General features: G+C 42.6%; 1 protein-coding gene across 1 annotated transcript in view; it reads left to right on the forward strand.

Annotated features, from left to right (window-relative positions):
- Positions 1-4,356, forward strand: part of PREP (prolyl endopeptidase) — a 168,825-nt gene extending 164,469 nt beyond the window's left edge. Inside the window, exon 15 of the mRNA XM_050949268.1 lies at positions 3,604-4,356. Within this exon, the coding sequence (XP_050805225.1) occupies positions 3,604-3,898 (295 nt within the window). The 3' untranslated portion in view covers positions 3,899-4,356. The remainder of the gene's footprint in view (positions 1-3,603) is intronic.
- The last annotated feature ends 22,462 nt before the right edge of the window (positions 4,357-26,818 follow it).

Here is a 26,818-nt window from a genome sequence, read left to right on the forward strand (position 1 = left end):
TTTCTTTAACAGTGAAGACTAAGAATGAGGATTTCTCACAAATATTAAACTACTATGTAAGATTTAATACTAAATCTAGGTATTAGATACTAAAATAATAGCCCCTTTAGATGTAGTGTCTAGATACTGAAATAATAGCCCCTTTAGATGTAACTGAATAGACAATTTAACTCTCATATGTGAGCTAAAGCATTTATTTAAAATATCATAGAGTTCAAAAGAAAAGTAATGCAAAGTGAAAACACTTTATGATCTGTTAGGCCTAATGTAAATCATTTGCCCCTTGATTTCCATTTTATCAAGACAGTATAAATTTTCACATGGTGATATTAATGGCAAGGCATTTTTACAGTATTACAGTGCACGATAAAATTTGTTAATTGCCAAGTTCATATTTTGAATTTTGTCAGAGGTTTTTTCCCATAAAATCCATCTACTGTAGATATGATGCAAATGTTTGTGTGCAATAAAACTTGTTTATATACTGTGAATTCAGATATGATGAAATTTGAAGTATAGAGAAGGAGAATGAGAATCTTAAAGTTGCTCGGGGGCGAGGGGGGCGAAATACACATAGTAAGAAGGTTCCTGTGTAGTCTGTTGTACATATGTCCATTGTAGGCCTCTCAAAATCAAAACAGGTGTTTTAGAAACCATTTTATCTGATGTTAATCTGAAAAGTTAGTATTTTTTAAGAAAGACAAACTAGCTTAATCTGCTGTACCATCATATTATATCCAGAGCAATGAGTGGTTCCCTTTGGCTAATCAACTGTCAAACAACTGGTAATCTCTTACCAAAAAAAGCAAGATATTTGATAGTTTTGTGTAATTGTGCTTAGAAACTACCATCATGGGCATCCTAGAAATACCTTAAAACAAATATAATGCTCTTTATTGTCCAATATTTAACTTCTCAATACAAAATCTAGTTCTGTGACTCTATGAAAAAAAATTCCTTCTAGTAAGCTGTGTTAGGCATTGCTAAACCCAGACAAAAATAAAGGAAATTTCAGATAACTTGTATGCCTCTTTTACTTACTTACTGAAGGAGTAATCTGAAGCTTGTTTAACTAATGTGAAATTAAAACAAAATTAACGCACAAATACCAAATGAGCTCAGTTGGCCTCTGTATTTGTTATCAGTAAAAACAGGAAAAAATAAAAATACCATTTTGAAATAAGGAAGCTAACTCTTCTAAAAGTTTTCTTCTCTCTAAACAAAGTATGTGTTACAAAGGGGAGGTCCATATTACAGGCCAGTAAGCCTAACTTCACTATCATGCAAACTGGTTGAAACTATAGTAAAGAACAGAATGATCAGACACATAGATGAACCTGATATATTGGGGAAAAGTCAACATGGCTTTTGTAAAGGAAAATCATGCCTCACTAATCTATTAGAATTCTTTGGGGGCGGGTGCTCAATAAACGTAGACAATGTCCTTGAACTTTCAGAAAGCCTTTGACAAGGTCCCTCACCAAAGGCTCTTAAAGCAAAGTAAGCTGTCATGGGATAAGAGGGAACGTCCTCTCATGGATCAATAGCTGGTTGAAAGATAGGAAAGGTAGAAATAAAGTGTCATTTTTCACAGTGGAAAGAGGTAAACAACAGGGTCCCACAGGATCTGTACTAGGACCAGGGCTGTTTGACATATTCGTAAATGATCTGGAAAAAGGGGTAAGCAATGACGTGGCATGGTTTGCAAACAATACAAAATTATGCCAGATAGGTCCAAAGCAGACTGTGATCTCACAAAACTGAGTCACTAGGTAACAAAATGTGTAGTTGTAGCCGTGTTGGTCCCAGGATATTAGAGAGAGGGGGTGGGTGAGGCAATATCTTTTATTGAACCAACTTCTGTTGGTGAGAGAGACAAGCTTTCACAGAGCTCGTAAGCTTGTCTCTCTCACCAACAGACGTTGGACCAATAAAAGATATTACCTCACCCACCAGAGGCAACAAAATGACAAATAAAATTCAATGTTGATAAATGCACAATAATACACATTGGAAAACATTCCCCCAACTATACATATAAAATGATGGGGTCTAAATTAGCTGTTACTACATAAGAAAAAGAACTTGGAGTCATTGTGGATAGTTCTCTGAAAAAATCTGCTCAGTGTTCAGGGGTAGTCCTAACAATGTTAGGAACCATTAGGAAAGGGATAGTTAATAAGACATAAAATATCATAATGCCACTGTAGAAATCCCTGGTATGCTCACACCTTGAATAGTGAATGCTGTTCTGGTTGCCTCGTCTCAAAAAAGTTTTATTAGAATTGGAAAAAGTACAGGGAACGGCAACAAAAATTATTATGGATATGGAACAGCTTTCCTATGAGGAGAAATTAAAAAGACTGGGACTGTTCAGTTTGAAAAAGAGATGACTAAGGGGAGATGTGATAGAGGTCTATAAAATCATGAATGGTGTGGAGAAAGTAAATAAGGCAGTGTTGTCTACCCCTTCTCATGACATATAAGAGTTCACCCAATTAGTAGGCAGCAGGTTTAAAACAAACATAAGGACGTACTTCATACAATGTGCAGTCAACCTGTGAAACTCATTGCCATGGAATGTTGTGAGAAGGCCAAAAGTATAAAAGAACTAGATAAATTCATGGAGAATAGGTCCATCAGTGGCTGTTAGGCAAGATGGTCAGGGACACAACCCCATGCTGTGTCTCTCCCTAAACATCTGACTGTTAGAAGCTGTGACTGGATGACAGGGATCACTCAATAAAGTGTCCTGTTGTGTTCACTCCCTCTGAAGCCTCTGGCACCAGCCACTGTTGGAAGACAGGATACTGAGCTAGATGGACCATAGGTCTGATCCAGTATGGCTGTTCTTATGTTCTTATATTATAATCCTCTGTGTTTTAGTATTGCTGTGATATTAATTTATAATATAAAAGGAGTCTGGAGAGAGTTTATGGTATGTTAGTGTTTAGGGCTATATGGTGCCCACTGGGAGTGAAACAAATTATTGGAAGCCAGGCCATCCCTTGCTCAGAGAATTACCCATGAAGGGGTTGGTTAAAGAGGCAGGAAAACTCCATCACATTCCCCTCCCTTTCCTGCACAGTGTCCCCTGAAGGCAAATGGGGCTGAAAAGGGGTCCAAAGATTGGAGGGGCCCAGCCTTTTAACCTCATGTTCCCTGGAGATAACCATTCCCAGATCCATAAAGGCCAGGAGCCATCCCTATGGACAGGTCAGTTGCTTCTGCACAGTACTTGGCTGATTCCCAGCAGCAAAGCACCTGGAATGGATGTAGTGTGGATGCTCCAGCCTATTTCGTTTCCCTGTTTCACGAGTACTATTGCAGTTGCTGATGAGTCTGATGTCTGTCTAAAATGTTTGCATGTTTACTTCCAAAATGGACGGAGATTACTAAGGGCTTCTACAGGGCTGAGAGCCAGAATATTCAAATAGAGAGATAAGTGGTCGTTGTTCTACTTTAATAGCACACAAGTGATAGAGAATCACTACCTACATCACATAAAATTGATTTTATACAAATGGGGGACTGATTTTCTGAGTGCTGTCAGACACCACTCTGATGGCTTGAATATTAAATAGCCTTGTGTCCTCTTTTCAGGTACTCTCCACTTCATAATATCAAAATACCAGAAGAGGACGGAATCCAGTATCCCTCCACGTTACTTCTCACGGCAGATCATGATGATCGCGTGGTCCCTTTGCACTCACTGAAATTCATTGCTACCCTGCAGTACGTGGTGGGCCGAAGCCGTAAACAAACCAACCCACTTTTCATTCATGTTGATACCAAGTCTGGGCATGGAGCAGGAAAACCAACAGCTAAAGTTATAGAAGAAGTGTCTGATATGTTTGCCTTTATAGCACGATGCCTAAATCTTGATTGGATTGAATAGGTAGCGTACATATTACTGTCTCAATTAGAAATCAAGGGCTTTTACACTATTTGAAAACAACCAACCAGTTGGTGTAGTACTTACATTTAAGAACTGCAGTTTAATATTTTATTGATCCAATCTGCTGTGGAGTTTTGGTCTTTTAAGCTTCCTTCTTTTTAATATTTACTGGGGTTTCTTTTCTACTAGGTTCAGGTATATGTTTTAAATAGCACCTTTGAATAGGTAGCTGAATTGCTGGCACTGCTGTTGTGAAGATTTAGATTCCCAAGCTGGTGGTAGTTGAGCTTATTTCATATCAATCAATTTTAATGTATTTTGCACCTATAAACATAACCAATTCACCTGTAATTAAATGTAAGTACTGTTCCTGTACAAACACTTGGAGAATAATATCTGTTATTTAAGAATGTTATGGTTATTACAAAATCTTTTCAATTAAAATGCTGAAGTACAAATACGTTGGGTCATTTGAAGTCAAATATTGCTGTTAAAAAGCTTACACTTCAGGTTGTTCATAACAATGTATTACAGTCCACCATACTTCTGTTGCTTAATTTAATCAGTTTGTTTTAGCTGTCCTGTACTTCACCAGCGTTGTATCAGGTAATTTATTTCCACATGTAATAGAAACTCAACCTGGAGAACTTGGATCATCTCTAGAATTTTGCTCTTTTCTTTTCAAGTTGCACACATAATCTTGACAATGTTGTCTCATTGCTCCCTGCATCTTTAACTACTTCTGAACAACAGACCAGCTATCACCAGTGTAGCACACAGAGCCCTGACAGAGCTCCCCCAAAACTGGACACTCACCAGGCTGTTGTGCTTGGGGCCCACCTCACTGGGTACTGTGTGGTCTTTAAGCCTCCTGAGTCTGAACAGAATCCAGGTACTACTACTGGCGTATAGTACCTATGCATACTCAGGGTGAAGGTCCTCTTGTCTGGCATTCCCTCATGAGAGATGAGACCCTGCAGTCCAACTGCCCAGCCCTTCAGACTAGTGCTGACGCCTCAGGCTCATCTGTAGCTTAAATACATACTCTCCCAGAGCTCCAGCCATGTGAGCATTCAGGGTTTACAGTTTAGCTCCATGTGGTCATTCAATGGTGAAAGCAAACAGACCCATTAACTTTGCATAGGATTCTAAAATAGCATTACTCTTGGGGGAATTCTGGACCACCATGCATGTGCAGAATTTATGTCCCTCGCAGATTTCTGTGCTTATCTGCGGAAAAGGACTTTCTGATGGGGAAGCAAAAGGAAGCCACAAGAGCAGTTATGCAACCCTCCCCCGCAGTTTTAAGTGCCAAGGGTAGCCAGCAGAGAAGTAAATCACTGCATGGCACCCAGGGCCATGTCAGACCCACCCCCAGATTTCTCCCCGTCTCCGTCTGTAGGAAACTCTGCAAACTCCTCTGCCCACCCCCCCCACCCCCATTGCACTTCCTGCAACCCGTCACTCCACAGCTGCAGGGGGAGGGATCACTGTATGGAGAGCTGATCCCCTTTCCACCCAACCCCCATGCATCCAGACTCCCTAACTCCCAGACCCTCCAGCCGATCCTCACCCCCTTACACACCCAGAACCCCCACACCAACAAGCCCCACTCTCCCTGTACCTCTACCACCCCAGTGAGCCATCTGCACCCAGATCCCCACCCTACCAAACCCCAGCCAACTGCAGCTTGATCCTCACCACACTGGGCCCCACTCCCCTCAGCATCTTTACCCCTCACTCAGCTCCCCATACCCAGAACCCCCTGCCATGCTCTAATCCCCGCACGCCCAAACCCCTCCCTGCTGATCCCCAACCACTGTCGCCTGGACCCCTCTGCAAAGTCTCACTACCTTTGCACCCAGAACCCTCCAACAAGCCCCTGCACCTGGATCCCCTACTGAGCCGCCCACACCCAGATTGCCTCACACAGACCCCTCTCAACCCACACCTGAATTCCCCCCACACACTAAGCCCCTCCACTGTTGGATCCTGCCTTGCTGAGCCTGCTGGCACATACCTGATGCATCTGGCATGGAGGGACAGGGCCCTGGGGTGTTTCTGGGGCAGACCCTGTCCTTGAGCTATGTCAGCGTGGGTGCAGCCTCACTGCTGAGTCCGTGTCGGGTGGTGGGGGGGTACTGCTGCACACTGATCTCCAACCTCTGTGAAGCCAGTGGCCTGTGCTCCTCAGTGCCATGCTGGCGCCTCCACATTTGTTTGACAAAATTTGCAGAATTTCAAAATACTGTGCACAGAATTTTTATCTTTTTGTCATAGAACTTTTAATGTTTTGGTGCAGAATGTCCTCAGGAGTAAGACTCTTTACTTAGGTAGCATGAGAAATACACAAATCTAGACAAAATAATGAACACACTTGTTATGCATTTTCCCTGACTCAGTTTCCTTGACACTCTGAGGAGTTCTTAGGGCTTGAGCAGAGTTCTCTGTGTAGTCCAGGTGTAGCCTGCTGCACGTGGCTTCTAAGAATCATGGCATTACCCTTTCTCCTGCAACTAGCTTCCTTTGTCTTTGGCAGGTCCGACTGTTAAACAGAACACCCCTGTGTACAAAAGCATGCTGTTCTCTCCTGCCCAAAGCTTCCTGCTTATCTGTGTGTGTGTCTCCCTCAAGTTTATATATCCCACTGTCACCACTCAGATTGGGTTGGGTTTTTTCGGGGGGGGGGGTGGAGGGAATGGGGGTTATTTTTTGTTCTTCTGCTCAGAATTTTTCAGTCTCCCCTTTTCCAGCCCCTTGTAGAGAACCTTGGTCAGTAAGATTAACCCTTAGTGAGTCACTCGACTCTATATGGAAGAAGTGCCATATCTTTAGAAATACACTGGTATTGCAACCTTTTGGAAGTGGCTGAATTTGAGAGTTTCATTTGCTATGTAGACTGAATAGACTCCATATAGCAGTATAGAACAAAATGTGGATGTTCTCTTGTGGACCCATATGTGGATTAGAAGTGCTGCTTTAGATTCAGCTTATTGTAAAGATGCTGCTTCTGTTCTCTTGAAGTAATCATAGACATTGAGATAACCTCTGTGATTTGTCAGGTACTAGTTACGCTCTCATCATAGTATGGTATTTAAACCTGAGTGTTGATGATTTGGCTTAAGTAGACCTGGAACCAAGTCGTCCCTAACTACATAAAACTAAAACAAGATCTCAGGCCCTCTGTGGGTAGGTTGGTTGGTTTTTAAAGTGGAAGTGCTCATTTCTGTATGGGCAAACTTTATATGCACTTCTGGTTGGCTTGTGCCTACTGATTCTGGAGGATGAAAAAAATTCTTCTGCAGTGAGGAAGTTAACCTGATCTGTACCAAAAAGCTACTTTTAAAAAAGGGAATCTGTTCTTTGCAACAACTAAAGTAACGTTTTATTTGCATAGACTGAAAATATTGCTTTGTTTGTATTATTTTTATTAAACATGTGCGACTTCAATCTTTTTTTTTAAATTAAAATGTGTCTTTCTGCATTTCTGTCCTTTTAACAATCTTCACAACTAATGGATAGATATAATAAATTAGACACTTTTCCAGTGAGAACGTGTTATTGATAGAATTGGTTTCTGTGTGAGAAAAGTCAAAAGGGTTGGGTTTTTTTGAAGGCAGGAAGATAAAATAAATGACATAAAGCAGTTAAAATAGCATCTCAGTGGTTTTGAGTTGTTTTTTAAATGGGGTTAATTTAAATTTTTCATTACACAGTATAAATATCAACTTACAGGTGCCGTTTGCTCCCCAAGAACACAAATACACAGGTATAGCAAATTGAGGGAATGGGGGAGTTGGCTTGTGGGTGTGATAAGATGAAAGAAATTCTAAATACAAGTAGGATCTGGAGCAGGTGTATTACTGACAACTGGAATTTATCCTGCAGCACCAGGATTTCATTTAACATGGCCCTTGACTGAATCCACCTTCTGTTTTTCCTGCAGGAAAGCGGTGCAAGGATGACTCTGCTTTTAAAGCTCTCCACAGCTTTAAAACATCTGTTTCTTGAGCTCATTTATTTATTTTTAGGCACAGGTGCACCTGCTGACTTCAGAAGAGCCTGATTGTGGACTCTTTTTGACAACCTATGCTTTCAGAGGGCTTTCTGAGTTGTTTGGGTAGGATTTTCTATTTGCAGCTGGAAACCATCCTGATAAGCAACTGCCCCATCTCTTACCAAGCTCTTCTGCTCTGAAATTGTTTAATAGACACAGCTTCTGATACTTACGCACAGTCTCTTCATTCAGCCTGTTGTCAGAGGTGTGTTGTCAGATGCCACTTGTGTGGTGCTCTGCTCTCTCCAATGTTGGTATCACTCAGCTGCGTGCATGTGTTCCCTCTGTGTGCTGTCCCAGCTCTTTGAAGATGGCTGACACAGCAGACCCGAAAGGAACTCCCAATGACCACAGAGTCTAGTAAGGTACGAAGGCACGTCGGCCAGGTTTATTGCCATATTGGACACAATAGTAGTTCCCTGTAGGTTTCTTAGCCTAATTCAGGGCATGCTACAAATACCCACGGTCAATGGACTTGGCTCAGTCAGTGGCGGGACTTTCCACTGCCCTCTCGGCCGGACAAAGACACCGCCCCAAGGATGCATTCTTATACACAGGTACAAACAAGTTACACATCACTCCTGACGTATTGAGGTGAAACCCTTCTACGTAGCAAGGTACAACCCCTCAACGTATTAAGGTGCCGCCTCTCACCTTTTACATGTTGGTTTCAACAAAACAACTCTATCCATCATATTACCCTTTTGCCCCTGTCATTGGGATGGGTCAGTCTGTTCCTTGTTATCTGTGTGGAACGTGCAAGTATGTGAATGTTCTGATATCTAGTGTTCAGTACCTTTTAGGTACGTATCTTCTTGCAGCATCAGCCCTTTCCTTGCCAGCTTCTGTGCACAGGGCCTGCCTCTGGCTCACAGCTTAATTTTGCTTTATGTTAGCAAAGACTTGACCATTACTTTAGTTCAGGCCTCATACCAGGCCTCTAATACCAAGATTTATATCTCAGGGCCTCCTCTTACTACACAGCCAACCATTATTATTATTTAGATATGCCATAAGTATGCTAGGCTAGGCCATTGCTTTCTTAGCAGTCCTTCCCAGTGTCTTCATCTCTCTACTTTTTCCTCAAAATACTTTCTTTCCTGTTGTTTTGGAGATGGGTGCTTGGTTTCTGTGGTTGGGAGAGAGAGGTTCTTGTTTTGCCTCTGTTACTGTTGGATATTTTTCCAGTCTCCTGTTTTTGTTGACAACCCACAATGGGTCTACCTCTGGGGAGTATTGATATTGGGTGAGATACTCTTGCATCTGAAACAGAAGGTATATTGGGTTGAAGTCCCATAGTAGAACTATGGCTAATTACTCGCAATCAGACAAATACCAGAGGAGTGCTAGTCAGATAAATGAGTTAGTTCTTAAAGCCCTTGTCATGGTACAATTCCCCACTCTGAACCTTAGCGTCCAAAAGATGGGGTACCAGCATGAATTCCTCTAAGCTCAGTTACCAGCCTAGAACCCGTAGCGCTGCCACCAACCAGGAATTCCAGTGCCTGGTACACTCTGGTCCCCACAAAACCTTGCCCGGGACCCCTAAGACCCAGACCCTCTGGATCTTAACACAAGGAAAGTAAACCCTTTCCCTCACCATTGCCTCTCCCAGGCTTCCCCTCCCTGGGTTACCCTGGAAGATCGCTGTGATTCAAACTCCTTGAATCTTAAAACAGAGAGGAAAATCCACCTTCCCTCCTCCTTCTCTCTCCTCCTCCCAGACTCTCCCTGAGAGAGAAAGTAATCCTAACACAGAGAGAAAATAACCTTTCTCTCCCCCTTCCCTCCTTTCTCCCCACCAATTCCCTGGTGGATCCAGACCCAGTCCCCTGGGGTCTCACCAGAATAAAAAAACAATCAGGTTCTTAAACAAGAAAAGCTTTTAATTAAAGAAAGAAAAAACAGTAAAAATTATCTTTGTAAATTTAAGATGGAATAGGTACAGGGTCTTTCAGCTATAGACACTGGGAATACCCTCCCAGCCTACGTATTCAAGTACAAATTAAAATCTTTTGAGCAAAATACCAATTTGAACTCCTTCCAACCAAACACACATTTGCAAATAAAGAAAACAAACATAAGCCTAACTCGCTTTATCTGCCTAGTACTCACTATTCTGGATCTATAAGAACCTGTATCAGGGAGATTGGAGAGAAACCTGGTTGCACATCTGGTCCCTCTGAGCCCCCAGAGTGAACAACAACCAAAAACTAACAGCACACACAGAAACTTCCCTCCCTCAAGATTTGAAAGTATCCTATCTCCTGATTGGTCCTCTGGTCAGGTGACAGCCAGGCTTACTGAACTTGTTAACCCTTTATAGTCAAAGAGATATAAAGTACTTCTGTGCTATTAACTTTTCTTATCTGTTTATGACAGCCCTATTTCCCATTCTTCCTTGCTGTCCACATGAAAGTTAAGGATAAACTGTAATGCTGAAGTTTAAAAATTGTGTTCAGCTCAGCCAAAAGGTGAGAGGGAACTTAACAGGTGGATTCTCCCCTCCTCCACAACCCCTCTGCACTGCTGTGAGCAGTATAAAGCCTCTTAACCACACAGAACTTGCTTCATGGTCTTGCTTTTTGTTTCAGTCTCTTCATCTGTAAAGTAAGGACAATTCTGAAGCTACTTATTGGCAACAAAGCCACCACAAGGTCACTATTACAGCTTGAGGGTTATTGTAACTTCCACAGTTGCTGCACCCTTGAGAAGTTTAGCTAATAGGTCCATATAGCTGCAGACCCAATGGCCCCCCATAGCAGGAAGCCATGTAAAGTACTGCTTGGAAGCACCTAGGGTCTGTGGACACCCTGCATGTGTTCTGCTTATCCCACTTGATCCCAAATGCACCACTTTCACTGCTTTTTGGGCCTTCTGTGCCCAAGGAAGTGGTAGGGCTTTGTCCTTACCACACTGAACTGTTGCTTTTTTGCTTTTTTTGAAATAATGCATACAAAGAAAAGGATCCTTTAAATATCTATAATTCTGTAGCCTGCAGATAGTGCTGCCTGAAGTACTAAACTCTACAATCACTGCGTAACCTTAACAAGACCATGTCAGTGGTTTGGAAGCGAAAATATCATCTGAAACTGGACTGCATTATATCTCAGCATTGTTTTCCAAATATACGAAGGGAAAATTTATTAAAAGGATAGCAATGAAAAGAAACAATTTCAGAACTGTGTTTAACCCCATCATTCACATGTATTATCTAACCTCTTCAATATTTTAGGGTGCACAGTCATAAGGACCCAAAAATGAACATCCTATTCAGCCTCATCTCGCCCAAAAGAAACCACAGGGGAAATACTTATAACACTTATAAAATGGGAAATACAGCAATGCTACAAATTCCGCACACTGAGTTGAATGAAATATCTTCTCACTCCAACACAAAGGCAAAAAGGATTAGAGGTGATTGTTTCTTTTATTTAGTGACATGATCTTTCTCATGCACACATAAAGCTGCTTTCTTTTCTCTGCGAAGGCTATGCCTATGCCTAACCTATAAAATCTCCTCAGACAAATGGCTTTATCAAGATATACTGCATTTCAACGATGCCATGCTACTTTCTGTAACATCTGACACTAACACTAGCCCTGTGGGAATCCGAAAGTGTCACATCACTGCAGCAAGTATCCAAAAATATTGCTAGCTTTGGCACCCAGTAGTCATGGACCAACAGCATATATATAAAATAACTTAGCAATTTATGCCTTAGTTTAACACAAATTGATGCAATTTTTCAGAAATTCTGATGGGAATACTTAACAGATGAAGAATTTCTCTGCTTCATTAAGTTTTTAGACTACTTCCTAGCATGAGGCAGCAACCTATCATTTTGACAGCAAATGACAAAGTGCAGTGGTGTGGGCTGGCTTTCTTTTTCCTTCCCGGTAAAGAAGTTGAATAAAAAGTTCAATTATTTTACTATTTAGAATCCCTTGGAGTTGTGACAAGAAGAGAGAATGTCTCCTGCTTCTTTCAATCTAAATAGTACAATTCTCTTACCAGAATCTGATTCTTGTGATAGATAGTGCAACCAGGTGCAATACTTTTGGGGACAATTGTATTAATTTTATGGTTTATCTGTATTGTTTTTGTGGGAAAGGATTGTATTCTGCACCATGAGGGAGGGTTACCACAGTCCCTCCAGGAACTATAAACAGTGGGGAGTAATTACTGCAATCCCAGGATCTGTAAACCTGGGACTGTTTGCATATACTCCTTCAAGCTAGGTTTCCGAGAGAGGCGGGAGATAAAACAAGAACATGGGGTCTAAAGGACCTGCTTGAACTGACCAGTTCCACAAATGAGTGTGACTTTTTGTCCAAGGAAGGATCCAAACCTGCAGAAGGGTTGGAAAGACTGGAACTTGCCCATGTCTCTGTAGGACTAATGGAACTATTGGTGAAACATTTATATCATGTTATTGTTTGTTTTCTCTGTATAATTTTGTCCTTAAATAAATGTTCTCTGCTTTGGAAGAGCTGTGTGGTCCCTCAGAACTGCTGGCATTCCTTGATCCTGGCCTTTGGAGAGAGAACAAAGTGCAGGGACTGATCTTTAGTGAGACCTTCCTTAGATAATCATAGTGCAACTGCAGACAGCTGCATGGGCACATGTCCCTTCTGAGAGAAAAGGGATGGCTAGAGGCATGACCTGAGAGGACATTTCTCGAGCAGACCAGGGGTGACCAGAGGTGCAGTTGCCTCAAAAATGTGATAATGCTTACAAAGTACTGGCATAGGACAAAGAACTACATCCTCAAAGAGAAAAAACTGCTCTGGGATTGACTGCATTAAAGTTTACATATGATCAGAAATGAAGTCCAGATTGGCTGTTAATGTTAAAGCACCAGATGTGCCTACAGCGTGGCCAACATAACTTACACATTGAATGTTGATATTTATAATTTTTCTGGGTTATATTGAAAAATGAAATTCACCTTGCAATTTTTTCAAAAATGTGTATCCTACAGAAAATATTGTTGTGGTTGGATTCTTCTCTATAGAGAAGGCAACAATCTAGAACCATGAAAATGCAATGGGCATGAAATTGTAGCTGCTGATATGAGCCACAACCTCAGCTGGTGTAAATCAGTGTCTTTCTTGTCCATTGTATTTAACAGAAAGTCTCTCTCCAGCTTGACCTGGTAGTCTGCAGAACCTTACCTTTAGTACAAGAAAGAGGAAATAAGCATTTGTAATCAGTGTGGTATCTGGGAAATATATTGTTACTTCATACATGTATAAACACTGTCATAAACAAATAGTTAAGGGTTAATGTCTCTTTTACCTGTAAAGGGTTAAGAAGCTCAGTAAACCTGGCTGACACCTGACCAGAGGACCAATAAGGGGACAAGATACTTTCAAATCTTGGTGGGGGGAAGTCTTTTGTTTGTGCTCTTTGTTTTGGGGGTTGTTCGCTCTTGGGACTGAGGGTTTGGCTACACTCGAAACACGGCAGAGCTTTGAAGTGTGAATGTAGTTGCAGCGCTGCACGTACTCCACCTCCTCATGAATATAAGCTTGCAGTGCTGGGAGCTGTGCTCCCAGCACTGTTTACACTGAGCTTTACAGCGCTGTATCTTGCAGCGCTCAGGAGGGTGTTTTTCCACACCCCTGAGCGAGAAAGTTGCAGCACTGTAAAGCTCAGTGTAGCCGTGGCCTAAGAGGGACCAGACGTCAATCCAGGCCCTCCAAATCTTTCTGAATCAGTCTCTCATGTTTCAAACTTGTAAGTAAAAGCCAGGCAAGGCATGTTAGTCTTATTTTTGTTTTCTCAACTTGTAAATGTTCCTATTTTGCTGAGAGGATTTTACCTCTGTTTGCTGTAACTTTGAACCTAAGGCTAGGGGGGGTTCCTCTGGGCTATATGAATCTGATTACCCTGTAATGTATTTTCCATCCTGATTTTACAGAGATGATTTTTAATTTTATTTCTTTAATTAAAAGCTTTCTTTTTTAAGAACCTGATTGATTTTTCCTTGTTTTAAGATCCAAGGGGATTGGATCTGGACTCACCAGGGATTGATGGGGGGATGGTTAATTTCTCCTTGTTTTAAGATCCAAGGGATTTGGATCTGTGTTCACTAGGGAATTGGTGAAGTCCCTAAAGGCAACCCAGGGAGGGGAAAGTTTTGTGGGGACAGAGAGTGCTCCAGACACTGGAATTCTGTGTGGTGGCAGTGTACCAGATCTAAGCTAGTAATTAAGCTTAGAAGTGTCCATGGAGGTCCTCACATCTGTACCCTAAAGTTCAGAGTGGGGAAGGAACCTTGACAAACACCCTGCTTGCTTCTAGGGGGAATTAAAATAGGGGGTTAATAATTAAAGAGGCTCAAACCTCCTTGAGCATTGAAGTTCAGATCTATACCTTAACTTCATGTTCTGGTCCATCTCTTAAAATACCTGAAGACAACTTTTGAGAATTGGTTTTTATTTGCTGTGTGATTATCCTGCAGAACTGACTTCTAGAGCTGTGGCAACCAAGGACAGACTGGAAAACATACTCCTCTCACAGATGACAGTCATTCGCACAACTACCCAGCCATTAAACAGTTTGCTGCCCTAGGCCTGCTGCCCATTCTTCCTGCATGGTAGAGCTTTCCAGCCTTCTTGAGTCCTTCTAGCATTTGCTAAAGAAAATAGATTGGGGGAAGGGTTTCTTAGTAAGAATAAGAATTTTCTGTTTCAAAGTTAGCAAAGTTGTTTCTAACCAATGAATCAGAAATTCCGTTGAGATGAAACTAGTTCATTCGACTTTTCTGGCAGTATTTGTTAATTTTTATACTTGTTCCTTTCATTAGGATTTAGGCAGCCTGTTCTTTTGCATGCTAGTCACAGCTCTGCTGGGGTAGAGAGAGAACACGGGAATTATTCCATTGTTACATGGTTCACATCACATTTAGAGAGATTCAGAAAAAAAAACCCACCACGTTTTAAATAAACTTGTTTTTAATACCAAAATACATTTACTTTTGCCTTATTTATCAAGTTAGATTAGATCATTTCAAGGGAGCTTGTGCCATAAATTTGACTGAAGAGAGAAGCATAATCCTATTTGATCCACAAAATGAACATTTGGTACCTGAACGAGGCATCTGTTTGCAACAGTACATAGCCATATACATACATAAAATGTAATCACTGGCCAAACATAAGCATATAAGATCAAGGATGGGGATAAAGGGGTAATAGAATTAGAGATTTGTGCCTCTGTGACCAGAAACGCAGACCATGAAACTAAGAGCTGTCCCCTAGCTGTCAGAGGCTACTGTTATATAAGCTGATCTATTGTAGCCAGTCAACTGTAGCTGATCCCAAGTGCCCAAACCAACCATTGTACTAGCTTTGGTGGTTAACTATTGGATTTGAACCCTCATAACTTAGAATGCTCTGTATCTGTATGTTGCTTTGCTGTTGGTTTGGGAGCTTGGGATAAAACACAGCTTGGGATAAAACATAAAACACAGAAGTGAATCATTTAAAAGGTCGCCTGCTAGGATATTATTCAGACAGAATTTATCTGAGGCTTTAAATTCAAAGTGCCAAATTATGCCCACAGTTAATGGCTACAGTCGGGTTGTTGGGATGTAACTGACAGCAGATTTGGGCCAAGAGGTTTTTTGTCTCCGCTAACCCATCTGGGAAGGTTAACTGAGATTTTCTAACATAACCCTAACATGACCCTGCATGCATCTCATTTAATCAAACATGGGTAGAAGGAAAAACAACTGAAAGTAGCCTGGAGGACACATGTATAATGAAAATTGTTGTGTGGTGTATGGTGCACATGCCAGGTGTGTTTGTTCCATGAAACTCAAAACTTTGGGATGTGTTGATACAGTTGGCAAAAAAGTATATTCTCAACCCTACTGTAGAGTCCAAAAGAAAAGAGCTTTTGGCATTGCAGCCTCAGTTGCCAAGTCTAGATACCCACTCGCTGCTGGCAGGCATAAAACTAGTATAGTTGGTACCTCAGTCATTGTCCCAGCTTTTATAGTGACTAATGCACCAGCTCATAGAAGGGTACTTGCTTTCTGTACAAATGCCAGAGCACATAGCTTGACATAGCTCTTTGCTGTTGATGGAAATGGGGTTCTTTGCAACCAGGACAATATTTTCACCTTAAGAACTATGCTCCCAATTGTCTTTCCTCAACTGAAGGCCTGTATCTTGTCAAATTACTATAGTGATCTCTCTCTCTCCTTTTTCCATGATGGCATTGCTGCCTGCCAGAACAACAGATGCAAAACCTGCAGACATACCTCCACTGCTACAACGATCAATAGCCCCTCAATATACCTTTCATGATCTGTGGGTCCAACTCATGCCTATCACAACATGTGGTGAATCTAATCCAGTGCATCAAATACAACTATGTGGATGAAACTAGTCACTATGCTCTCAAACAAATTCATGAAGAAAAATGATAAAAGCATATCACCCATGAGTGAATACCTTTCACATAAAGGTCATTCCATATCTGATCAGCCCTCATCCTCAAAGGAAACCTGTACCGATCTTCAAAAGATGAGCTGGGAGCATAAATTCAGAACTTTGCTACACAATAAAAATCATGGTCTCAGTAAAGACACTGGATTTGTGGCTACATTGCAACAATCTGTAACCCACTAACCCTCCTGTGTTCTATGATGGTTAGGTGTTAGCTGTCCACTTCACCTCAAACGTGTCTTTCAACATGTGAAAACTTCTTTGTTTAACAATCTGTTCCATCTTGTATTTATCTGTGACACTCTGGGTACCTTTCCCAGACCTGAAGAAGAGCTCTGTGTAAGCTCGAAAGCTTGTCTCTTTCACCAACAGAAATTGGGCCAATAAAAGATGTTACCCAGACCACCTTATCTCTCTAATATCCTGAGAACAACACAGCTACAACAACACTGCAAACATTTAAACACATATGTAACACCCTTAAGTCTGATGTTTGCAAACATACCCATTAAAGGCTATTTTCTGTTCAGAGTTATTGCTGTGTTTGTCAATTTTTCTGAGTTTTCCCCTCTATGCAAAATGACATGAAATGTCTGATGGGATTTACCTACCCACACCAGTTCAGCAGGGGTTGACTGCATTTGGTGACAGAGGAAGCCACACCTCGTCATCCCTGCTGGGCATGCTCCAACTAGAACCAGAGGATAAAAGAGAGTAGCTCAGCTCAGTCTGGGCTGGCCACCAATGAGAGCAGACATGTTACAGGCTTCTGCTGGGAAGCTACTGGAGCTCTGGGCTACAGAAACTCCCTGGGCTGAGGAATCAGACCAACCGCTGATTCCAATGAAGGAGAGACAGCAGATGCCACTAGACTACCAGCATTGGAAAGAAGGAAGCAGCCCAGGGAGTGGGACTGTAGTTATGGGTGACTGAAACTGATCATAGAATTACCGGTTCCCTAGAGCCCTGCGTCAGGACACAATGGAGAAGGGTGGGACCAGGTCCCCCTACCTCAGCTGTCCTGCCGCCAGAGGCAGTTAACACCTGAAGGGGTGAACTTTGCCCAGGGCTGGTGCAACCCATTAGGCAACCTAGGTGGTCGCCTAGGGCACTAGCATTTGGGGAGCAGCATTTTGAGTCCTACTGCCGCGGCTGAATCTTCAGCCACCCCGATCGTTGTTGGCATTTAGGTGGAGGGAGCTGGGGCAGGGGACCGCGGGGAGGGTCGCCTGCAGCAAGTGGCGGAGGATGGCACGCAGGGGAACTACCCTCCCCAGCTCACCTCTGCTCCGCCTCCTCCCCTGAGCATGCCGCCTTGCTCTGCTTCTCTCCCTCCCAGGCTTGTGGTGTCAAACAGCTGATTGGCACCTCAAGTCTGGGAGGTGAGAGAAGTGGAGCGGCAATGGCATGCTTGGGGAGGAGGCAGAGCAGAGGTGAGCTGGGGCGGGGAGCTGCTGCATGGCTCCCCGGGCTGGGGGGACCTGCTGCGGGCGGGGGCTCAGGGAAATGGGGAGCTGCCGGGGGGGGTGCCTTAGGGCAGGGGAGGGGGGTGGAGAATTGCCACAGGGCTCGGGGGGCGACTTTGCCATAGAAGAACAGCTTACTGACTCTGGCCGTTGGGACATACTACCCTGGGCTGCAGGGCCACTACATAGACCCTGGCCACCTGGGCTATCAAATACCCACTTGGATAACCCTCAGAATCCAACACCTCATAATGAGGTGCACCTACCCCACATGAAAATATCAAAAAAGAGTTGTCTGAGTAAAATCTGACATCTTATGTTCAAATGTAATTATTCAAGTCTTTGAAGTCTGTACAAGCCTTTTGTGAGGTCATGTCTCCTGTATTTCTAGCAGGCAATGTGTTGTAAATGCTGTTTGCATTCATGAAAAGCTCTTTCACTGTGACAAAAACAAAGACTCTGGGGGGGTGGGGGGAAATCTTACTACCATATCTGCAGAAAATACCCTGAAATGCTATTCTGTGCAGCACTGATCAGGTCAAGAGTTAAATTTTCTTTTTGTTGGCCATGGTATTTCTCAAAGAATGAGGGCATGAAAGGAAGGGAAGGAAGATGGGCCACCTTCAAAGATGTGTCCTTATCACAGTGCCCTGCAATGTGCACCCTGGAACAAGTCAGAAGATTCAGTCTCTGTCTCCATTTGTATAGCTCTTTTCTAGGGACTTTCCTTCCCAAAAGCTCTGTTTACAACCCTGTTCCTTCATCTATGCTGTCAGGTCATGTGTGTTTTCCTGCCCTCAGCTGAGATTGTGTCTCATGAGCCTTATCCCATTGCTCTCTCTGCAGTGCAGTTTTCTCCTTGTATTAAATGTGACAACTGCATCCCATTTTCTTTAGCTACTTTTAGCTCCACAAATAGCCCTCATTTACTACTCCTCAGTTGTACTAATAACATTACCTCTGATCATTTTTCATCCTTTGGCTCTCCTGCTGTTTTTAGCTTGACTATACCTTGCATGATCTGGAGCTTTGGTCTGCAGGATTTTTATACAACCCCAAATGCAAGGAAACCTGTATTTTGCACAATTGTCTCTCTGCTCTGTTGCAGACCACAACTTAGCACTCCATGTATCGCTAATAGCAACCACTTCAAGGACAGCAGCAGGATGAAGGAATATGCTCCTCTTGAGTCCTATTTCTGAGTTGTAAGTGATGCCCAGACATTGTACATCATCACAGAGATTAATTTCTTTCATTGAGAATGCTTGGTATCAGTGTGACAGTTCCTGTTTTTCCATCTGTTCTTATCCTTACTTGCATTGTATTTTCAGCTCTTTGATGTTAACTCTACCAGTCATCATCTTAATGGAAGACTTTCCCAACTACAGAGTCTCACAAGTTTTGATGGGTCTCCCCTTTAGATGTCCAGCTGGTATTCCATGCTGACATTTTCCATACCAGACACTCACATTTTACTTCTATGAATGTCATCCTGGCCTGCTTGATTAACTCCTCTAATTGGAACGATCTGATTTAACTTGCATTACTATGGGATTTTTGTCATTATTTCATCAGTGTAGGTCATCCCTACAGACTACTTTACGCTCCCATCCTTTGTATACTCCTTCATTATCATATTAATTGGAGCTGCAAGCAAAATCACTTCACATGACTTTACCTTTTCCTTTGCATGCTTAAAGGATATAGGGCTAATAGAGTTTGGAACTAACAGAGATTTAGCCTCTGCAACTGTTACTTGTCATTATAATTGTTTCAAATGTAAAAGCTCTAGAGACTGCTTTGCTATCCTCCTCCTACAAGCTTTGTGTAGTTTTCATTATCGCATTCTTTGTAGCTGCAAAGAGAATTAATTGGCCTGACTTTTACATTTCCCTTTTCCCATTTAAAGTGTATATAGCTAATAAGGTTTAATAGTCAAATACAATCCAATTGACTGATGGAGTCATGTGCCCTAAAAATGTTGTACTGTTCTAGCAAGCCAGTAATTTTGGATTTTGGAAGCTGATTAACAGGTAACTGTTGAAACAGGATAACTTGACCCGCTATGTACTTGATCCAAAGTCTATTGAAGTTAGGGTGACCAGACAGCAAGTGTGAAAAACTGGGACAGCGGATGGGGGGTAATAGGTGCCTATATAAGACAAAGCCTTGGATATCAGGACTGTCTCTATAAAATCGCCTTAAATGAAGTCATCTTCAGCGAGCTATGGATCAGACCTTATGATTGGGTGTCTACTCGCTCACAAGACCTGAGGATGTAAAAATGGCCAGTTAACCCTGCAACAGGCTGCACCTGGAGATGGGTCAGGCCTGATAAGCTCTGATGATGAAGCCCAGCTGGGCAGGGGCAGGCTGAGCTAGTATAAAATCAGGAAGTAGAGAACAAGAGGGGCTGTAGGATGATCTTTGAAGTCACTCCTGAAAGAGAAGGGGAGTTGGCAAGAGTCAAGGAGGAATCCAAGCAGGGAGTAAGCCCTGGAATCCTGCCATGGACTACGGACTCTTGCAAAAACCTGAGATGGAGTGAAGAAGTCGTGGGGAGCAGAGGAAGCTTTAGTGGCAACCCAGGGGGCCAGAAGATAGGAAAAGTAGGAAGGAGGCTGAGAAACAGCAACAGGATCTGAGATTGTTTAGACCATGGTTCCTAGTCATAGGGTCCCTGGGCTGGAACCCAGAGTAGTGGGTGGGCCTGGGTTCCCCTACCAGCCACTGGGGAAGTGGCACAGTGCAGGTAATGGAGCAGAGGACTGCCGGAAACAGATTGTCTAGTGGGACTTTGATACCCTGAAAGGAGAAAATTGTAGTGATCTGTCCAGAGGGCCAAGCCACAAAGAAGGAGCAACTGAGTCCAGAGATAGAAAGACACACCCCCAGTGGTGTGCAAACAAAGGAGTTAGAGTCAGACGTAAAGAGCCAACCCCTAGATATGGCCGTAAGGAGGTGCTACAACAGTGAGTAGTAAACCCTGTGACAGATCTTAACAGAGAAACTTCAGCAGAGTCCTTCTGATGCTGCAGAATGTATAGGGCTAAAGGACCCTCTACTTGAGATTTTCACATAATGCAACAGCTCTTCTGTTGCTCTTTCATATCGATCTTTATACAAGCCATAGAAGATCCTGAGAAGTATGGACCAGTGAGCCTTAGTTCATTAATTCATTCCAAACAAACTTGTTGATAAAGAGAGAATTTTAAAACCGCTAGATGAATATGTGCAGATAAATTTATTTAGCTTCTGTAAAGGAAAATTTTGCCTCTCCAATCTACTAGCATTCTTTGATCTAGCTACTATTTTGTTGACAAAGGGAGAATCACTGAAGCAGCATGCCTCAGCTTTCAAAAACCCTCTGACAAAGTCCATCTCAAGAAGCTGTTAAGGAAACTAACCAGTGATGAGAGGAAGTGGTCTGTCATGGATTATAAACTGGCTAAGAGACAGCTGGCTAAGAGCAGGAATAAATGGACAGTTTTCAATATAGCACAGTGGGGTGACTTCCAGAATGCTGGGTACTAAATATAGTCATTAATTATCTGAAAAAGGAGTGAACAGTGAGGTGACAGTTTTCAGAAGATACAAAGATACAGGGATATTATCTAGTTTCTTCAAGACTAGAGAAAATTTCAAAACATATAGCAAATCTATGCAATGTGGCACATGAAACTGAGTATTAGTGAATGAAATGTTGGATTCTCGGTTAGCCATCACCATTCGGAGGGGGGAAAGACCGCAGCGTTATTTGTGGGCAGCTAAGTAAAACATCTCCTCAATTCATAGTGGTGGTGAAAAAAAGCAAACAAAATGTAGGGATATATAAGGATTGAGAGAGAATTCTGAAAATATTATGTCCATATATAAATCTGTAATAAACGGTCCTCCAGAATACTGTCACCAGTTCTGTACATCAAATATCAAAAAAAATCTATAACAGAAATGGAAAGCTCTAAAGACTGGTAACAAAGATGATTGGATGAATGAAAAGATTTTCAGATGAGAGGAGAGAGCTAAGATTAGGAATACTGTATTCAGAGGGGAGAGATGGATGGGAGCATGTGACAATGAATGGTCTAGAGGAGGTAAATCAGGTACTAATATCTGTGCTGTCTCATAATACAAGAAGGGGGCACCCAATGAAGTTAAAAGGCAAGAATTTTAAAATAGATAAAGGGAATTAGTTTAATACAACACATAATTAAGTGTGGAACTCATTATCACAAGATGTTGAGGCTGAGTGCTTGGCCTGTTTTTTTAAAAATTGATAGGACGTTTGCATGGTTAATTAAAACATTCAAAGGTTTCAATTTTCTTGCTGCAGTATAATAGCTGGAATTTAGAAACCAGCTCTGTTGATGATGCAAAAGAAGGGATAGAATTCAGATTGCCCTCTTAAGGGTGTGGTTGGCTGTGCTGGGGCTAAGGGTAGGTCTATACTACTTTAATCAGAATCATCTCTAAATGCAAAGAGGGAGCAGATCTTTTGCACTGATAGTTACTTTTCAGAGTAGAACTGAGCTTTGAGCTCTGAAGGGGTGGCCAAGAATATTCAGAGTGTGAGGTGGAACTCAAATGTGAGAAACAGTGTAAAAACAGAGGAAATATTTTCACTTAGTTATTCAAGTTGCCTGTCCCTCTTACTGCTGATGCTACATTTTGAGCCGAATTTAAGCCACAGCAAAGGATAACTGATGCCATCTACATTTAGGTAAATATATATTTCAAAAGGTATCTCCAGTTTTGCCTTAAATATTATATTCCACCCTTGATCAGTTTTTCATCACTGTAACCACCCAAGGCTTCAGTTTCTCTCTCTTTTATATAGGATCAATATATATGTGTATAGTCACTGGGGTAGTTAAAAAACCAGCATTTAGATTCATTTTGAATCTCTAATATGGATTATTCCAAGAAGTTGGAAACACTTAACAAACTAACTGTAAATTACAGATAAAACTTACCCTCTTTTGTAAAGAGCTTTGTGATCTTGGAGTATAAAAAGCTATGTAAGTGCTAAGTATTATGGTGGTGGTGATGTATGGCTCCATCAAGGATTCTCCTGAGTTCTTCCAGTTCTTTTTTGTTCAGAGAGAAGCTTTTGATCCCAACATTTGTTACTGCAAGTATATAAGGCTATGTCTACACTAGTACTTTTGTCAGTATAACTTTTGTCTGTGAGGGGTGTGAAAAAACCACACCTCCGAGCAACATAAGTTTCACCAACAAAAGTGCCAGTGAGGACAGCACTATGTCTCTAGGAGATGCTTCTACCAACATAGCTACCATTGCTCATTGGGAGTGGTTTAATTTTGCTGGCAGGAGAGCTCTCTCCCACCAGCATAGAACGGCCATACAGGATACCTTACAGTGGTTCAGCTGCAGTGGTATACTGTGCCGCTGTAAGGTCTGCAGTGTAGACATAGCTTGAACCTTTGCAGATCCTTTGCTCTACTGGCACTTATTATTGATACAGGCCCATTTGGTAATTGCCACCTAATTAGCCTAACTGCCTTAGAATTTTTTCTCTCAACTTAATTAACTGCACTGTCAATGCTAACATTGATACATTCTCAGGCCATGCCCTTATGCCTTTGGACTTCCAATTTGCATCTTTACAATATTTCACTGGCAAGGTGAGGACTAAGACCTTTTCTACATTGCAAAATTAAGTTGACCTAAATTGGACTGATGTACAGCCACTGCAGTAATGGCTGCTGTTTTTCATGTCCACACTACCCTCCTTCTGCCGGTGGTGAGCCTCCTTGCTAGGAGCGCTTGCACTGACTTAAGTGGGGCAGTGGGGATGGTGGGAGACTGAGAGCCTGAGCTATGAACCCCACACGAGGCTACCAGCTCAGGGCTCCGGTGGCAAGGCTCCAGCTGTGAGTCCCGAGCACAGCTGACAGCCAACAGGCGATGTAAGTAACAGTGTCTACTCGAACACTTCATCCGCCTAACTAGGTTGACCTAAGCACTGCACCTCTCATGGAGGTGGTGGTATGATGTCGTGTAATGAGTGATTTACATGGCAGAAGCAATGTCGCAGGGTAGACGCTTACAGAGTTAGGTCAACATAAGCTGCCTTATGTCAACCTACCTGTAGTGTAGGCCAGACCTAAATTACCTAACAATTCTTTTCCATCTGTAATTACTCTGAATCCATGGGTGGTAGGTACCTAGCTAAAGAACATTACATTGAAACATTTCTTATAGACCAAAGATTGTCACACTCTGGTTGATGGACCTTTGGTAGTCCATGAAGAGCTGGCAGATCTCACGGCACTCACTCTCTTACTTCCAGATGCTCAGCTGCATTAAAAGTCAGCTACTATATGAAAATTTTCTTAATACTACTTTTCCTTGTAAGCAATTGCTATAGTTTCCATAATGATGTTCTGCAGTCACCAATGGGGAGTAGTAGACCTGATCTAGAGACAAGTTCTGTATTAAAATGTGGTCTGTGTTAACCCAAAAGTTTCATAATCTGTTCTTGTCTCTTTGGGCCATATTATTCTCCCATGTCGGTTTTACTCCATTGACTTTAGTGGATTTACCCCTATTTACGCTATTGACTCAGATCCTTTATTTCTGTCCCGCCTGAAGGAAGAACTGTAGCTCTTTCTCTTTCTGTGAAAGACAACCAAAATTTATCTAAAGGGCAAGTATATTTCCTGTGATGAACAGCTTGCTCTGTAGTATATCACCTCTTCTCCCATGCCCTTCAAATGACAGAAATTAATTCATAATCAGGTGAATGTATTGTGTACCTTCCAAACAGCAAAAGGAATTTGCAAGGTAGGCAGTCCTAGCAGGAATCTAGCAAGAGACTGACTAGCCTTTCCTCTAAAATGGATGACTAGAGCTGGCCAAATTTCAGCAATCAACTTGGACCCAGATCCTCAAAGTATTTAGATGCCTAACTCCTATTGTTAGGAGTTGGGTACCTAAATACCTTTGAAGAACTGTGCCTTGAAGAGCTGTTCCTAAATTTTTAATCTATATTTTGCTAATATCTGCCCCAGACTATTCCCAGCCATTGACATCTTCGTTAGGTCCCCTCATCAGACAACCAGCAATGCTGTTTGGAAACCCCTGTTGACCAAGAAGAAACATGAGCCCAAGTTCACTGGGGCTCGACCTTCTCCGGGGCGGAGGGGAGCCACGCCGGCTCACTACACGCTGATGGGTCTGGGAAATTAGTCCGGCCTAGAGGTCTCCCTTGGTAGCCCTTGTGGTAGCTGGCTGAAAATGTGGTTGATCTGACCCTGGCTCAGGTGTGGCAACAACCGCTGAGTCAGGGGGCCCAGGCCCTCAGGCAGGGCTGAGCAGTAACAACAGTTATAAGCCCGGTCCTAGGTCAGGGCAGGCAACAGCCACTGAGGCAGGAGGCTCAGGCCCTCAGGTAGGGCTGGGCCATAATGACAGTTCTAAGCCCCGGCCCTAGGTCAGGGCAGGGCAACAAATGCTGAGTGAGGGTGCTCAGGCCCTCAGGCAGGGCTGAGCAGTAATAATAGGCTCCGGCCTCCTCAGGCCAGGGAGAGGGGGAGTCTGCCACCCAGGAGTTGGGTGGAAGGGAGAACATAGGCCCTCCTACTCCACTGCGTCCCAGCCCAGGGCCCTAACAGCGGCTGACGATCTGCTGCTTAGTCAGTGGGGATCCTGGCCGCAACACACTGACATAGGCTCTGGTCGTGCTGCAGCCAGACTGGGGTCGGCTGCCCCCAGACTACTTCCATACTCCCCCTTGGGCCCTACCTCAGTCCTGGCGTTGGCCTCTGGGGGGTCCAGGAGCATGGGTTCATCGGGGCAGGGGTTGGTCGGCACGTCCAGCAGCTCCTCCGGATAGCAGGCACAGGGTAGCTCCGGCAGCTCCCCTGTATAGCGGGCACAGGGCAGCTCCGGCATGTCACAGAAGCAGAGCTATATACTGAATGAATATCATCCAATTTATGTAAATTTAGGAAGGATCAATCTATTTATAAGGTAGGGCTTCTGCTGAAATTTCTTATGTTTAACCAATTGGTCAAAAGAATTCTTTTTACATTGTCTATGGTATTTTTGATTAACTCTGAAACAGCATGAAAGTCAGCATGTGCCTTTGTTTTACAAAACACAAAATGAAAGAGCCAGCAAGAAATAGTTAACATTCTCTAAGAGAAACTGTAGTGAAATGGAGTACACTTCTTCTTCCATGTGACAGATGTGTTTTGGTGTTTTTGGAGGGGTGGATGTGGAGGAGAGAGTAAGTAAAACCCAAGATGACCTTCCTCTTAAAGTATATTAAAATCTGACTAGAATTATGTGGGGCAAATTCGCTTCCAGCTACAGCATGTTGTGAAGGAAGAGCAAATTTTAATTTTGATGAGGGAGGTGAACAGGGCACCATAGGTAATAAATTATGCTTAAAATACATTAATCACTCAGATCCATAAAAGATTTATTGTTAACAGAGCTGACAACAGCTGTTAATCATAATGTTTTTGTTGCCCAACTGTCTGATGGAAAAGAGAGTACTTGCCTTATCCCTTTAAAGCAGGCATTGGCAACGTTTGGTATGCGGACCGCCAGGGTAAGCACCCTGGCGGACGGACGGTTTGTTTACCTGCTGCGTCCGCAGGTTCGGCCAATTACGTAAATCTAAGTAACTGACATTGGAATCTGGCCACTGATATTTTGTCTATGAATGGTTTTAGCAAAAATGCGTGCCATAAATGATGATGTTCCTGCCAGAAAAGACTAGCAATAAAAGCATCTTTGAGTCTATAAATCAATGCAGCAAACTCAGAAAAATGTTCCTAAAAGTAGTATTTCAGCTTTTTTTTTTCTTAAGTAAACAACTAAATGTGTGTGGAGGAAATCAGCTCTGCTGAAAGATAATCTCCTTGTCAATCCCATAACAAAGGAAAAGAGAATGTTAACATG

This window comes from Gopherus flavomarginatus, chromosome 4, assembly GCF_025201925.1.
Source record: "Gopherus flavomarginatus isolate rGopFla2 chromosome 4, rGopFla2.mat.asm, whole genome shotgun sequence".
Lineage (NCBI taxonomy): Eukaryota > Metazoa > Chordata > Testudines > Testudinidae > Gopherus > Gopherus flavomarginatus.